Below are 13004 nucleotides of genomic sequence, written 5' to 3'. Positions count from 1 at the left end.
AGAATGAAGCCTAAAGAATAAAGCTGTACGGTGGAAGCACCGAACGTCAAAGAAGGAGAGGAAGATGAAGAAGGGTCTCCCTGGAATAAAGCCGGTTGGTCTCTGGCTGTCGACTGCCATAAAACAATAACAACAGCAACAACAGTCTAAGGAATAAAGTCTGGCGGTAATGCAACACTCGGATGCCAACCGCCATAAAACAACAACAACAACAACAACAACAACTATTCTAGTCACAAAGACATATCATGACCTCATGGGCTTTGTAACACCAAAGCAATGGAAGGAGTACTTTTACGGACTACGACAGTCTGAGGACTACGAAAAGTCTGAGGAATAAAGTCTGGCGGTAATGCAACAATTGGATGCCAACCGCCAACAACAACAACAACAACTTGCTTCTGCATACAAAAAGCACACGGTGTTTCAAAGTTTCACTGTTAACATGTCAAAAAAAAATTAAAAATTAAATTAAAACAAAAACAGGCCAATTTGAAGGGCAGCCCCGCACCTGAAGGACCCGAACGGGCCAAGATGGCGGCGCCCTCGTCCAGCACGGGGGAGTTTGAAACCTGGCTAAATGAACGGCTGGACTCCCTCGAAGTGGACCGAGAGGTGTACGGAGCGTATATTTTAGGGGTCCTGCGGGAGGAGGAGAACGACGAGGAGAAGGAGGACGCTCTTCAGGGGATTTTGTCCGCGTTTCTGGTGAATATCTGCCGCGGCGTGCTCCCGTGAGCGCCGCTGCTCTGGGCTTCATGTGCTGCGGTCCGTCTCAGCCGTCTGACAATCCTCTCACACAGCACCGATCAGCTGTGCGTTTGTGCGGCTATTCAGAAGCGGGGCTATACGTGCTAAACGGGTTAAATATGTTTATACGATGGATGTATTTGATAGACGTGACATACTTCTTTAACTGTGCTTTGACCGAACTGTTCCACAGTATGGTTAAAAACCTGTCTTTCACCAAAACGTACTCTACTATAACATAATCATGTCAAACCGGTTTCACAAAGTGCCCCAAACACAGTGCGTTATTAACTTTCGGAGTGGTGACTTTTACTAATGCAACTCTTACTTTCACAACATGTGGAGGGTTCTGAGGGCGTCATTTTCACAGTGAAGAAATGGAATGTATTCGTCATACTCAATGGTAGACAGTACTTCTATGGGGACCGAAGTAACAACCCAAAACATGCACCACAGATAAAATCCTCCAGTGAAGATGGTCCTGACCAAACCAAGCTCAAAATCTGCCCCTGACAGGTTTCCCCTGTGGCATTAACAGATGGGTCAAATGCAGGGGACAATTTTCCTCTGGCATTTAACACAAATAACAATCAAATTTCTTCCTCCAATGTCTGACCTCTGCTCAAAACCACATTTTTACTGACAGAGGATCGACTATGGACCTTTTTGAGTCAAAAACCCACCCAAATAATTGACAATTTCACATGGAAATTGAGAGTTTGTGAAGAAAAGTAGAGTAGAATTGTAAAATATTAATGACAATACACTAGGATTGCGTCAAAGTTATTTTACAATTTATATGAAGGAAAGATGACATTTGTGTTTTTTTATTTGTCATATAACTATGTCTGTGACTAACATTAGAGATGTTTTGGACACAGCAGCGCTAAACTGGGATAACATTTGAAGCAATTTTGGTAAGAATTGAATCATACTTATCTGAACTTTGTATTTGTCTACAGGAGGAAGACACAGTGGAAGACATTTGCAAACAGATCATCAAACAGTGGACAGACTTCTGTAGCCGAAACGCAGCAAAACACGATGGAGATGGTATGTTATTGCTTTGATTTTTATAAACTTGTCTTTTTTCTTCTGTATATATTTGTGTGTATTGTACATGCCTTTATAATGACTATTATTTTAATATTGAGTTTATAGTTTAAAAATAAAAATGACAAAAGCTGGTTGGTAAATTTTGAAATGAGGATATTTCTGCACTTTTGTGATTAGTTTTACAGGTGGTTCACATTCGTCTGACAATTAAACATCAGTTTTTAACTCATTTTTGTTGGATTTATCGTTCAAATACAATATTGTTGGACTATCTTTATCTGGATATTCATTTTTGTCAATATCTCCCCATCTTACACACTCACAAGGTGCTTTTACAACACCGTGTTCTCGTTACAGCGGAGGTGCAGGCCATCGCCAGCCTCATCGAAAAACAGGCTCAAATTGTGGTGAAACAAAAGGAGGTTTCTGAAGAGACCAAGAAGAGGAAAGAAGCCGTTCTGGCCCAGTACGCCAATGTGACCGATGATGAGGAATATCCTTTATTACGGCCAAATGTACACACAGTCACATTTAATCAATCTATTTTAACGTGGTGTTATGTTTGCAAGTTTCCTTTACAAACGCCACTGAAGAGAAGGAAGAAGAGGCCGCTGCCAGTGCAAACCCCATCCCCGGCAATGAGAAATGTATCCTTTTTTTTAAATGTATTGTTTTATCATAAGCTTAATGTTGCACTATGTCACTGTTCTGCATTGACGACCTTTACTCCGTGGAAATGTCATTGCTTTTCCCAGAATGTTCCACAGTATGGCATCAAAGTATTACTATTAATACTAATGAATTGTAAGATTAGAGTTTAAAAACATACAAACTATATAGAATACACAGTACAGGATAATTGAAGTTATTCAAGTGATTTCACAAGTCTGAATTTTAGCAGCGTCAATGCGGTGACTGAAGATATTTTCGTTACTAAAATGTGAAAAGTGAACAGTCTATTTGAGAACCAGATAAATGGATGCAACACGGCAGCTACGCCCACATTTATCACTGATTTAGTACAGACTCAATGATCTAACAGAGTTAAACTAATTAGCTTTCTGTCCTTAAAAAAAACTGTTTATCAGTCAGTGTGTTGAAGGAATTAATTTTGAGTGTTCAAGTGTCCTTTATCTCATCCTGCCGTTAGCAAACAAGCTAAATACAGCTAAACTCTGCACAATTTCCGTTTTGCCCCCAGGCTATAAAGTAAATTAAAATACACGTAAAGCAGCATAACTGATCAAATGTGTTTGGGTTTTCTGGCCTCATTTTGTCCGTGTAGCCAATGTTTAGCACAAATTAACTTTATACAGCGAAATAGTAATTGAAAGTAAAGTAGTTTAATAGAAGTAACACGCTTAGCTAGCTGGTTAGTGATAAATGTGACTGTAGCCTGCAGTGTTTGGTTGTTCACTTATTTTTTTCTTTCAGATGTTGGGTACAAACTAAATATTTAGCAAATTTGTTGACTTTTATATTTGCTTTTAGCCTTGAGCAGCCCTTTGACATTTTAGTTGTGTTCGTTGCTAGATGTTAAGAGTGCTGCATACCCTCAATAGTGAAAGGTTTACGACAAAATATTTGTAAAGATCCCTTTTATAGGCGGCAGGTGCATTTTGCGTGGTTTCCCTTCACCAGACGCTCCAGCCTTGTTCAAAAACACCAACGTGGAGGAGGTGCTGAACCGGCAGAAGCTGAAGAGGGACCAGGCTCGTGAGGACTCTCAGAAGAAGAAGGAGACGGACAAGATGCAACGAGAGAAGGACAAACTGGCCAAGCAGGACCGCAAAGAGAAGGAGAAGAAGCGCACACAGAAAGGCGAGCGCAAGAGATAAAACCAGCAAAATGGACACTTTCAAATGTGGGAAGAATTTGTTACCGAATCGTAAAAAAAATAAACATGGAGCCCCTTTTTAGATTTTGACACCTTTTTTAGTATGTGATTACACTTACACTTTGATATTCACTACATGCTGGTCTCTGTGTGTCCATTTTACAGTTTGAGTCACTGATCAAAACATATAAAAGGTCACTTTTTGTCTTCTGTTCTGCTAATCGCGTCTAATATGACATACGTAGCTGGTATTTGGAAATGATGCCTTTTTTTTTTTAAGTCAATAATTTTACCGCTTTTGAATCTGATTGTGTCAAAGTTCCAGGTGGTGGGCAAGTCAGTCTAGAACAGATTAATGTTGTAATTCACAATAACAATCATCTAATTTCTACAGTGAAACCAATCTTAAGAATGCAGGGAAAGGGTTTGGCGATGTCGTATGGCAAAGATTTTACATTTTCTTTTAAAAAAACAAATGTCTTTCCTTATAGATTTCAAGATTATTAACCAGACAGGCTTTTAATCGTTACCATTTAACACAAAGTCTGAACTCTGCTACAAAAGCTTTTATTCAGTGGACTGGGTGTTGGTCTCTGCAGATTAAAACCACCCCAGCATATCATCAATAATTGATTGAATCTCAATTAAAATTAAATTGCCTTGCCCGAGTTGAACGCGACACATTTCTCTTAGTACAGATCATTATGCTGGCAAATCCAAACAAGTGGAAATGTCTCCAAAGAACCTATATATTTAATCCAGATTTGAATGAAGTCTCCGTGAAGTTATTTGGCGTTGAAACTCTTGACTCCATGAACCTTCTAAGCCAAAATCAAACCTAAAAGGCCTAACTCCGGACACTGTCATGACTACCATAAAGTGGCTTCAAATAAAAACGGGGTAAACCGGATTACTATTTAAAATAATGTGAGAGCATGATCAGTTTACCATTGAACAAAATCTGTCTATCCTTTTCTTTTTATGAAGACAAAAGGAGTGATAAAACTATACCTCAAAATGTATCATAATTTGAAAGTTTATCATGGGAATCACATACTTTTTGAATAAAGCAAAAACAGAAACTTGGTCTGATTTATTTAAAATGTGCGAACAAATGCATGACATGAACATGAGGAACAAAGCGGAGTTAAAGCGTTAATTACCAAATAGTTTTATAAATACTTTGATGCGGTGCAGAGCTACTGCTAACTTGACTTTATTACAATGATAGGAAAGGTAAAATACTAACTGTAAATTAGCCTATTAAAAACATTTTCAACCCACTAAAACTACTTCCAAAAGGCTAATTTTAAACAAAGACAAAGTATTAGTAGTGACTCATTTCACTACTAAAAACACATTTGATAAAGAGACAGTATAAATTTTTGATTAATATGAAAGCACAGAACCTTTTTCCAAACTTAAACTGTCACATAACACATATTTGGGAATTATTTCTGAATTACTGAATGATTTTTGTCTGAGTGAAGGGTTAGTAGTTTAAGATTACAATAAATAAATTAAGCAGGGATGAGGTGCTTCCCACATAAATAGTGTCCTTAAATAAAAGAGAGACGAGTGAATTTGGAACAGACACTAATTTCTGAAATTATCTCTAGAACCAGCATATTTCATCAATTTATAACATCTGGAACAGTTGTTTACAACTCATGCTATGTAGTGATCACTGCTTTGCAGATAAAATGTAACTATTGGATATTCTGAAAGTTCACTAATAATAGTATTCCAGTTTGATAGGGACATATTTGATAGTTGTGTGACAGTGCAGTGACTCTTACATCCTGTAGGAGTAGCCCTCAAACAGAGCGGAGCCCTCTTCGTCCTGGTTCTCCTGGTTGACAGGGGGCTCTAGCCTCGGCACACACTTTGGGAGGGTCATCTGGAGCGCACACCACACGGTCGTGCGTAGTTTTCGGGTGGTGGCAGAGAGATCCTTCAGTGCAACGACCAACAAGATGGTGTCTGAAAGGCAAAGTGTATTTATTATGTTCATGTTGATCAAGTGTAGTCATGGGTATAGAAGGTGGTTTTTACAAGTGACGAGTACCTCTCTCTTCTGTAAAATGAGCTCGCTGGCGCAGGTTGCAGATCTCCTCTTTGCGGCGGGCGATGGTCACCGAGACGGCCATGTGGTGCTTGCTCAGGGCATTGTAGATGTTGGGACTCAGGGCAACACTGGACAGACACTCCATCTTGTCCAGAAGGAAAGACACCTACAGTAGAGACTGGGATTATACTTCAGAAATTGAATTTTTTTGTATTTTTTAGGGAACTACGCCATGTTTGTTGTACCGGGCAAAATATCCAGAATCTTTACTAACTAACTATGAACTAACTAACTAACTTCCTTGAGAGGAAGCGGCTCACAAATTGTACCTTTCTACTTTTTACCGCTTTCATTTTGTTCTTTTCCTTTTAGGTGTGCGCTGATGCAGTCTCTCTAAGCAATTAATCCTTTGAATAATTCTGATTTCAGACAGGACTTAAAGGTGCCATAACATGCTTTTTTTCACGTTTCGTAGTCTATCCTAAGTGTCTAATTGATGATGCGTGCCTGTGGGTATGACGCGGTCCTGTGAACACCCCCCGTCAGTTTGGAGATTCGAGGAAAGGAGATAGTCTGTAATATAGCTAAACACTGCGGGAATCAATCAAAAAACACTCTGGGTACATATATGAAGCACAAATAGCAATGTAAGAAGGTTAAAAGCTCTTAAAAGTTGATTTTGCATGTTATGGGACCTTTAAATCATCTTTGAAATCATACTTCTATAATCAACCAGCCCTTCATGCAGTTTTTCTTTAAAATAAAATCGCGGACATAATCCCTCATATAATCAGTTTAATTGTTTGTCCATTTTCAAACCTGTTTATCTGTACATAATACACAAAAGTACAGAAATACATGACAGTACAATACAGAGAACAGCCAACTCCACAGTGTTTAAGCTGCGATTCGACAGCAGAAACAGGGCGGCTTCTCACCCAAGCTTGTTCTCTCATCTGGTTGACGATGAGGTAGTCGACTCTGGTGGGGTTTGTAGGTGTTTTGGGCAAACTAGAGTTGGAGAACGCCAGTGTCCCTTTGCCCGGGAAGGTCTTTGAGAGGACAATCTCCGTCTGAATATTAAACACAAAATATGTCAACTGCAAGAAGTATTCCTAGTTTATTATTAGATGACTACTACTACACCAGGGCTGAAGGTTGTCTTTACATGATTGTACTTGAGTAAAGAATTACTTGGTCGACTAAAGACATGAGATCTGTGCATTGACAAGTTAAAAGGGATAAACTATTCAGTATGAACACACCATGGACCTAATCCCAACTGACAAGACCAAAAAGCTCTACGAAGTTCATGCAAAAAAAGCCATACATTCAGAAAAGTGTACAAAACTGTATATTTTGCCGATACTGTATGTATGGCTGATTTGATCAAATCCCAAAGTAAATAATTTAAAATTAATTGCAAACTCCCCAACAGTTTTGTTTTGTGTAAGGCCCCCCAAAAAATAGTGTGTTTCCGGTAACATTGGAAAAAAAATCCAGGTCGGTAGGTCGGATTTAAAAAATAAATAAAATAAATGTATATATATATATTAAAATCCTCGCACAGGTTTTGAAGACAGTTTTCTTTTATCAGAAGTGAGCGCTTCACATTGGTGTGGCCTTATTGGAATGCAGATGTTGAATAAAATAATTCTCTACATCTATAATAGTCCAACCACAGGAAAAGAGCCATTACCAAACAACTTTTTAGTAATTAGCGCTCTGTTGCGGCCCCAGCACCGTGGTCCGCGCCGAGGTCCACGCTGTCACCCTACGCGTGTTCGGTGATCTGTAGATCCACACCAGGCGTGCACAAGCATTGAAATTATTATTTTTACGTCCCTGTCAACATGACTAATTCTGAATCAGTCACTAGTGTTTTATTGATGTGTAATTTATTTGGCTTCATGCGGTCGCTGCCAACATTTGAAGACTCAGTAGACACGGTGGTCTTTCCTCATCTCCACCTCATACGCTTCCTCATATTTCCTCGTCTTATTGGCTTTTGTTTCGTTATGAGGGATTTCACAATATTAATTTTAGTCACGATTATCATGAGGAGAAATATCACGATTTTCCGATTATTCACAATTATCAGAAAAAAGTAAGAAAACATTTATATTGTATATATATATATGTATATATATTTTTTTAACAATTAACCTCCCCACTCTTTAATATAGCGTATTCATTTAAAAATAAAATGGCCACAAATGGATTAAATAATATAAAAGTATGCTTATTGGCCCCTCATAGTAGCTTTTTTAAGCATTATATAATTTATTAGTGAGATGATTTCCATGGTAACGCTCGGGGGAGGGGCTTGAATCTTTCCTTTGGCTCGCGCCAACAACAAACAGATTTGTGAAGAATGAAAAGCATTTACAGGTAAGATTAAGCTCTGGAACTACCCGTCTCCTCTTCTCTCTTTCCCTCCCTCTCCCTCTGGGCTGCTCTGGGCCGCGTCCAAAGTGTCCGATATGGAAAGCCAATGTGATCACACTCCGCCACTTGGGAGCGGAGTATCGTGGCGTATTTTACGGAGCTTTTACAAAATAAAGCGGCGCTTTTTAACGCCGAGCACCGTCTGGCGTAAATAAAGAGAACGCTGAGCACCGTCAGTCTCTTTAGTCCGACGTTCTCTTTAGTCTTTCCATAGTCCGATACTCAAACGCCCCCTGACGCTCAGCGCGCACATGCGCTACGCTGCCTTCCGCCGCTGTACAACTACAACAATAATCGTTGACTGTAGTGTAGCGTGCCCAGTTTGTGCATAGGAATCGCTGTGGGTATGTTCACCGCGCTGTTTTTGCCAATTAAAATATATTACGGCGGAAAATTAGCGTCGGTCAGTATGTCCGGTGCCTTTCTTTTTGAGTCGGTCAAAACAGATTTTTCTGTCGGTCATTGACCGTGTCCGACCCATTATTTCGAGGCTTGGTGCATATCGCCCCCGCCATGGCAGCCAGTCTGCACGCTACCCAAATAGAGCATCTGCGCAGATTTCTTGCGCAAACATGGATGCGCCCATAGGTAAAATGAAACCTATCAAAAGTGCGTCTATTTTCATATCTTGCTATCCCCAGATGATTTTTTCCCGCAGCTTTTGGATTTGCTCTCACAATTTGACACGTACTTTCGAGTAAATATGGGAGAACATGTTTAAGGTCGGGTTTTCTTTATTTTGAAATCCAGGTCGGCCGGGTTACCGGAAACACAAAATTGTTTCTTCTTGGCCTAAGTTGTAAAATAAAGCTTTAGGTGTATTCTTTAGGCAGCAGGTCAGCCAAAACTTAATATTGGCCTGTGCTGAAGAATAAATGCTGATGTGCTACAAAGTGCAAATGTCTGCCCGATCTCTAGTCTTATATCTAGTTTTATTAATAGACAATATGCTGAAAGCCACCATCAAACAGTTTGTGAAAGACAACATTTTCTCCTTAGTCTCTGGCGTGTTAGTTTCTGCTCACCCTCTTCCTCTCCTTCTCCAAACTCCTCCACTGCTCGTAGCACTCCTCCAGGTAGAAGTAGTACAGGAGCACGGGTCCTCCTCGGGCCGCGGGGGTCGGCAAAATACTGTCATAGGTGCCTTCTCCCTTTCTGACAATCGCGTCCTTTGAAGCGGGATTGAATCCTCCCGACACCACATCCGCCACGTCCATGTTCGGGACGCCTACGCTGTACACCGGCGAACCTCTGGGACTGAAGTTAGGATTTGTGATCTGACTGGGGCGTCGTCTTGGGTCATTCTTCGCGTACGGGAACTGCAGCTGAATCATGTTGTCTTCTCTGTCGAAACGTCGAGGGCGCGCGCTCCCGGGGAGGTCGTAGAAATCGTTTTGGGAAAGAGCCAGTCGCTTGTCTTCTGGTAATACTTCAGCGGTCGCAGTGACAGCATCTCCATAACCGTCAATCCTCTTCCTTTCCTTCTGCATTTGGGGTTTGAACTTCAGCGGGTTCTGCTGGATCTGACGCGCGGTAAAGTTGTTCGCGCCAAACGGCAGGCGAGTGTTGCGATTCCCCGTTGCGAGCTTCTGCCGTGGCGAGTATTCTGGATTTGGTATGCTGTAAGAAGGTCGGTAGGTCGGTTGCTTTTTTGTTCTGTTGCTTCTCTTGCTCCCGAAATCTTGACCTAGCCGTCTTTGCATCTCTGCCGAGCCGTTCGCCCCTTGCATGAAAGCATTTGGACTCCCCCATTTGTTGTCTTCACGCTGCGGCGCGTTCTCAAACGCCGCGCGGCCCTGCTCGCCCGTCGGGAAGGACTGAAAACTGCGGACGAGCTGGTTGAGATCTTGAGAGACGTATTGCTCGTTGGCGCCCGCCGCTGGTTTGTCCGTGACTTGATTGTAGTGGTTTCCGTTAAACAAATCGCTACCGTCCGTGTCGTTCTGAGGCCTAAAAATGTGGTTGAGATCTGGGAAGTTTCCGATACTCTCCCTGTTTGCTCGGTCATTGCCGTTTTCATAATTATTTGCTTGCAGCTGCAGGTATGCGTTGGGGATTTTCTGAGGGAGAGTGAGACCGGGAGGCGTTTTTTGAGGTTGCGAGAAGCTGTTGTGGACTCCATTTGGTAAATTAAAAAGCTGATTGGTGTTGAAGCCGTTCGATGAGGTGTCTTTATTCACTGCCTGTCCCTGTGCCTGTGTACCAAAGGCATCATGGGAAGCGTAGTTGTTCGAGGCAAAGTTGGAGTTGTATTGGGTTTTGTCCTCGGACTGAAAATACTGCAGCAGTTCATCTCGCAGTATTTTGGGGGACCAGATGTTTTTGCTGCGTTGACCCAGGCTTTTAAAAGAGTGAAATATATGAGAGAATTAACAAAGATACAAATTTCAATAACAAAACAACTAGGGACGTAGTGACTAGTTGACTAATAACAATAAAATTAATAAAATAAGAAAAATCAAGTCTCTTAAAAAATAATGCATCAATACAAGCCTTGATTAAGCATATTTTACCTATATCTAGTTAAATATTTGCCAATGTACAGAAAAAACAAACATTTGACTAGTAAAACTAGAATAATAGCTGAATAATCAAGTACTAAAATAATCGTTAGTCGCAATAACTTTGAGATTTCATACTCCAATTTTCCGACAGGGATACTAAAGTGTTCACACCCGTCACTGTAGAGGCTGTCCTGGGAATCAGCTTCATCCAAAATATTGGCGACGAGTCCCTGCAGCTCAGTCTCTCCATCATCGGGGACATCGGGTTTTCTGAAAAAGTCCAAATATCTTCAGTAATCAGGGGTACTCCATATTTTTGTCTTGTGTAGTGCCTGAACTTTTTGTTTCACACTCACACTCCAATACTGGGCAAATAAATCCGTTTACTACAGTAGTATAGTGACAAGTATTACTATATTGTCTGATTGTAATAACATGCTTAAAGATGTTTTTACAATTCAGTTTTGCCATATTTGAGACACACTGGCTTAGACCTCCACAAATATGTTCTTTGATGTAATGATTCTTCATATTTCAGTCTTTACTCAAATTATAATGCTCTTGGACATGCTTAAAATGTGCACGGAGAACATAATCGGAATTGCAAATGTGATAGCAATTGTAGTCCCAATATTGCAATTTGAGTTTCTCCAAAATCATTCAGTTCTCACTAAGATTGTCCAAAGTATCAAAATTCTAATGATAATCAATACTAACAAGTGTTGATACTAAACAAATGCATTCAAATGACAAAATTTGACCTTTGTGGAAGAGTTTTAGAATGATCTTGAGCTTTATTAGAACCCCAAAAGTAAAATACATGAAGTACTATTATTTTATGTTGCAAATGACATGGAAAAGAATCATTTTTATTATTTTAGTGGCATAGAAAATTGGCATCAAGCCTATCCCTTAGCATTGTATTCTATTCTAAAGGGTTGGATTGTTCTTGATGAGCCTGTACCTGTTCTTGATGTGATTCTGTGCACAGTTTATGAGTTCATAGGGGTCATCGTGAGCGTTTCGAGACCAGGGAACATCAGTCTCCTGAAAAGCAATGCCGGGGATGAAAATGGCCGGCACACTTCCATTGCTCAAACTGGCCTAAAACATGGAAAAGTCACAGCAAAATGTTTTGAATTGTACATTTCATAATTTGTAACCCATGTTAAGTGAATCCAGACATTATATCTGCATTTGTGTGAAAATAAGTTTTGTCCTCGATTTTAGGGCTTTTTTTTCCCTTCCACATAATTTAGTCCTTGTAGAAAATCTTGCAGTTATTCAAATGGGCCAAATTTAATCTTTAAAAAAAAAACGTCAGGTCTAAAATGTGTAAAAGAGCACAGTTAAGTAAATAAATTAGTTAATAAACAAGAAAACAATGTGAAAATGATTTCGTCCTCAAGTTTAGGGCCTGGTTTTCAATCAAATTTAACTCCAATGTCAAATACACTCTTTTAAGTTAACCAATATGTTTTAGGTCTAAAAAGGTAAAATCACACACTTAAGTGCGCACCTTTCTGAACAAATATGTTTTAATTCTATTTTACAGTATTTGTAACCCATGTAAAGTGTATTCAGACATTAACTTTATATACTAGTCCTCGGTTTTAGGGCATAGTTTATTTAAGCATCAGTTTGTCGAATGAACGCGGGATAAAGTCAGTACTTTTATCCTTGTGGTGTCAAATCTTACCTGATAAATGGGGAAAAGTGTATTCGCCATTCTGCCCTGGGCCCCTTCAAATGCCATTCGGGGAGCTGTGAACTTGATTTCAAAGTTAATTAATGTTCTGAAAAACAAAAAGGAGATTTGTCTGTGGCTGATAGAGCTCATAAAAACAGAAAAGTTTATGTTAATAAAAGGTTTTCAGCACTATTAGGCTCACTTTGCGTCTGACGTCAAGACTCCGAGAAGCTAGCCCGACCGATCATTCCTTAGCCAAATTTACTCAATAACAAACAGTCCTTCTACATGTTAAGTATCGATTAACTTATCTCAACATTTTTTAAGTATAGAAAAGTAATATGACACACTCAAGTACGTACCTTTGTGAATAAATAAGTGTTTTGTCTAAAAGGGATTCATTATATTTTAGTGGTCTCGAGCCACTGACTGCGACAGTGGTCTCGCGAGCTTGTTTCGATTGGCTGAAATCGAGTCCTGAGGGTTTTGGGCCAATCAGCATCGTCCGATCAACAGCCATAGCAACGCCCTAGCACCGATCAGGCAGACCATCCCTCAAACAGGCTAATGTGCAACAACTAGGCCCAAGAATGACGAAAATACTCCGTGTAACAGTATTAAAATGGTTATTTGTCATATGACATCCGATGT

The 13004-nt window shown here is 40.1% G+C and overlaps 2 protein-coding genes across 2 annotated transcripts; one reads left to right on the top strand and one right to left on the bottom strand.

Annotated features, from left to right (window-relative positions):
- The first annotated feature begins 500 nt into the window (after positions 1–500).
- Positions 501–3725, top strand: ccdc43 (coiled-coil domain containing 43). The gene is made up of 5 exons (XM_072442976.1): positions 501–708; positions 1713–1803; positions 2164–2299; positions 2395–2453; positions 3457–3725. Exons 1-5 carry the CDS (start codon positions 535–537, stop codon positions 3642–3644), a joined length of 648 nt encoding a protein of 215 aa, XP_072299077.1. The 5' UTR covers positions 501–534; the 3' UTR covers positions 3645–3725.
- A 1664-nt stretch (positions 3726–5389) lies between these two features.
- Positions 5390–10665, bottom strand: moto (minamoto). Its single transcript, XM_072443839.1, has 5 exons — positions 10649–10665; positions 9185–10499; positions 6650–6784; positions 5712–5877; positions 5390–5626 (listed from the first exon to the last, which is right to left on the bottom strand). Exons 1-5 carry the CDS (start codon positions 10663–10665, stop codon positions 5439–5441), a joined length of 1821 nt encoding a protein of 606 aa, XP_072299940.1. The 3' UTR covers positions 5390–5438.
- Positions 10666–13004: the final 2339 nt, after the last annotated feature.

This window comes from Eucyclogobius newberryi, unplaced genomic scaffold (genome assembly GCF_026437365.1).
Source record: "Eucyclogobius newberryi isolate DKJ021-1_F unplaced genomic scaffold, fEucNew1.0.hap1 SCAF_13, whole genome shotgun sequence".
Taxonomy (NCBI): domain Eukaryota; kingdom Metazoa; phylum Chordata; class Actinopteri; order Gobiiformes; family Gobiidae; genus Eucyclogobius; species Eucyclogobius newberryi.
This window is presented reverse-complemented; position numbering and strand designations above follow the sequence as displayed.

Bases quoted from the DNA above. Each gene is read 5' to 3' on its own strand.
- moto (XM_072443839.1), bottom strand. The intron at 6,785-9,184 runs GTGAGCAGAAAC...TTTAATATTCAG, and splicing joins TGGAGAAGGAGAGGAAGAGG to ACGGAGATTGTCCTCTCAAA. The intron at 5,878-6,649 runs GTGAGAAGCCGC...TCTCTACTGTAG, and splicing joins AGATGAGAGAACAAGCTTGG to GTGTCTTTCCTTCTGGACAA.
- ccdc43 (XM_072442976.1), top strand. From the start codon at position 535: ATGGCGGCGCCCTCGTCCAGCACGGGGGAGTTTGAAACCTGGCTAAAT. The intron at 2,300-2,394 runs ATATCCTTTATT...TACAAACGCCAC, and splicing joins AATGTGACCGATGATGAGGA to TGAAGAGAAGGAAGAAGAGG. The intron at 2,454-3,456 runs GTATCCTTTTTT...CAGACGCTCCAG, and splicing joins CATCCCCGGCAATGAGAAAT to CCTTGTTCAAAAACACCAAC.